Source organism: Sinocyclocheilus anshuiensis, unplaced genomic scaffold, assembly GCF_001515605.1.
Source record: "Sinocyclocheilus anshuiensis isolate Anshui unplaced genomic scaffold, SAMN03320099.WGS_v1.1 scaffold102, whole genome shotgun sequence".
Taxonomy (NCBI): Eukaryota; Metazoa; Chordata; class Actinopteri; order Cypriniformes; family Cyprinidae; genus Sinocyclocheilus; species Sinocyclocheilus anshuiensis.
The window spans coordinates 271,406-271,924 of NW_015542330.1; the positions used below are offsets into that span (position 1 = coordinate 271,406).

The 519-nt window shown below is 36.0% G+C and overlaps 1 protein-coding gene across 1 annotated transcript in view; it reads right to left on the minus strand.

Moving 5' to 3' along the window:
• The window catches only part of dnah5l (dynein, axonemal, heavy chain 5 like), a 68,681-nt gene that overhangs the window by 15,614 nt on the left and 52,548 nt on the right, over positions 1–519 (minus strand). The window contains exon 59 of the mRNA XM_016489435.1: positions 139–335. Within this exon, the coding sequence (XP_016344921.1) occupies positions 139–335 (197 nt within the window). The remainder of the gene's footprint in view (positions 1–138; positions 336–519) is intronic.

Below are 519 nucleotides of genomic sequence, written 5' to 3' on the forward strand. Positions count from 1 at the left end.
AGTGACTTTTTGCTTAATTTTTTAGCTAAATCGCACTAATTCAAAGTTGCTACATTGATTTAATTACACCGATAATTACAGTAATGATAATATAATCCAACTTTAATCAAATTAGATTAAAACTGGTATCAAATCAGTACCTGTAGCTCATTATTATTTTCACGGTTCTTGATCCAGATCTTGCCCTGGCCCTGAGGATCAATGAGCAGAGGATAACGAGAAGCTTTTGTTACGATGATGCCATTCTGAATGGACAGGTCATCGTTGGGGAGACCCTGCAAGTTCCATTCTCCTATAGTTGCATTGTCCACCAGCATACTGATCAAATTCAGGTTCTGTGCAGGAAATCATGAGAATCGTTTTATAAGATTCATGAACTGTAAAAACAACATCTCATACAAGCTTGAAGAAATAATACGTTGTCGCTGTTGAAATATTAAATGAAAAAGACTCAGGATTAGGGATGGGTATCGTTAAGGTTTTAACGGTATTACTACTCTTACCGATACTGCTTATCGA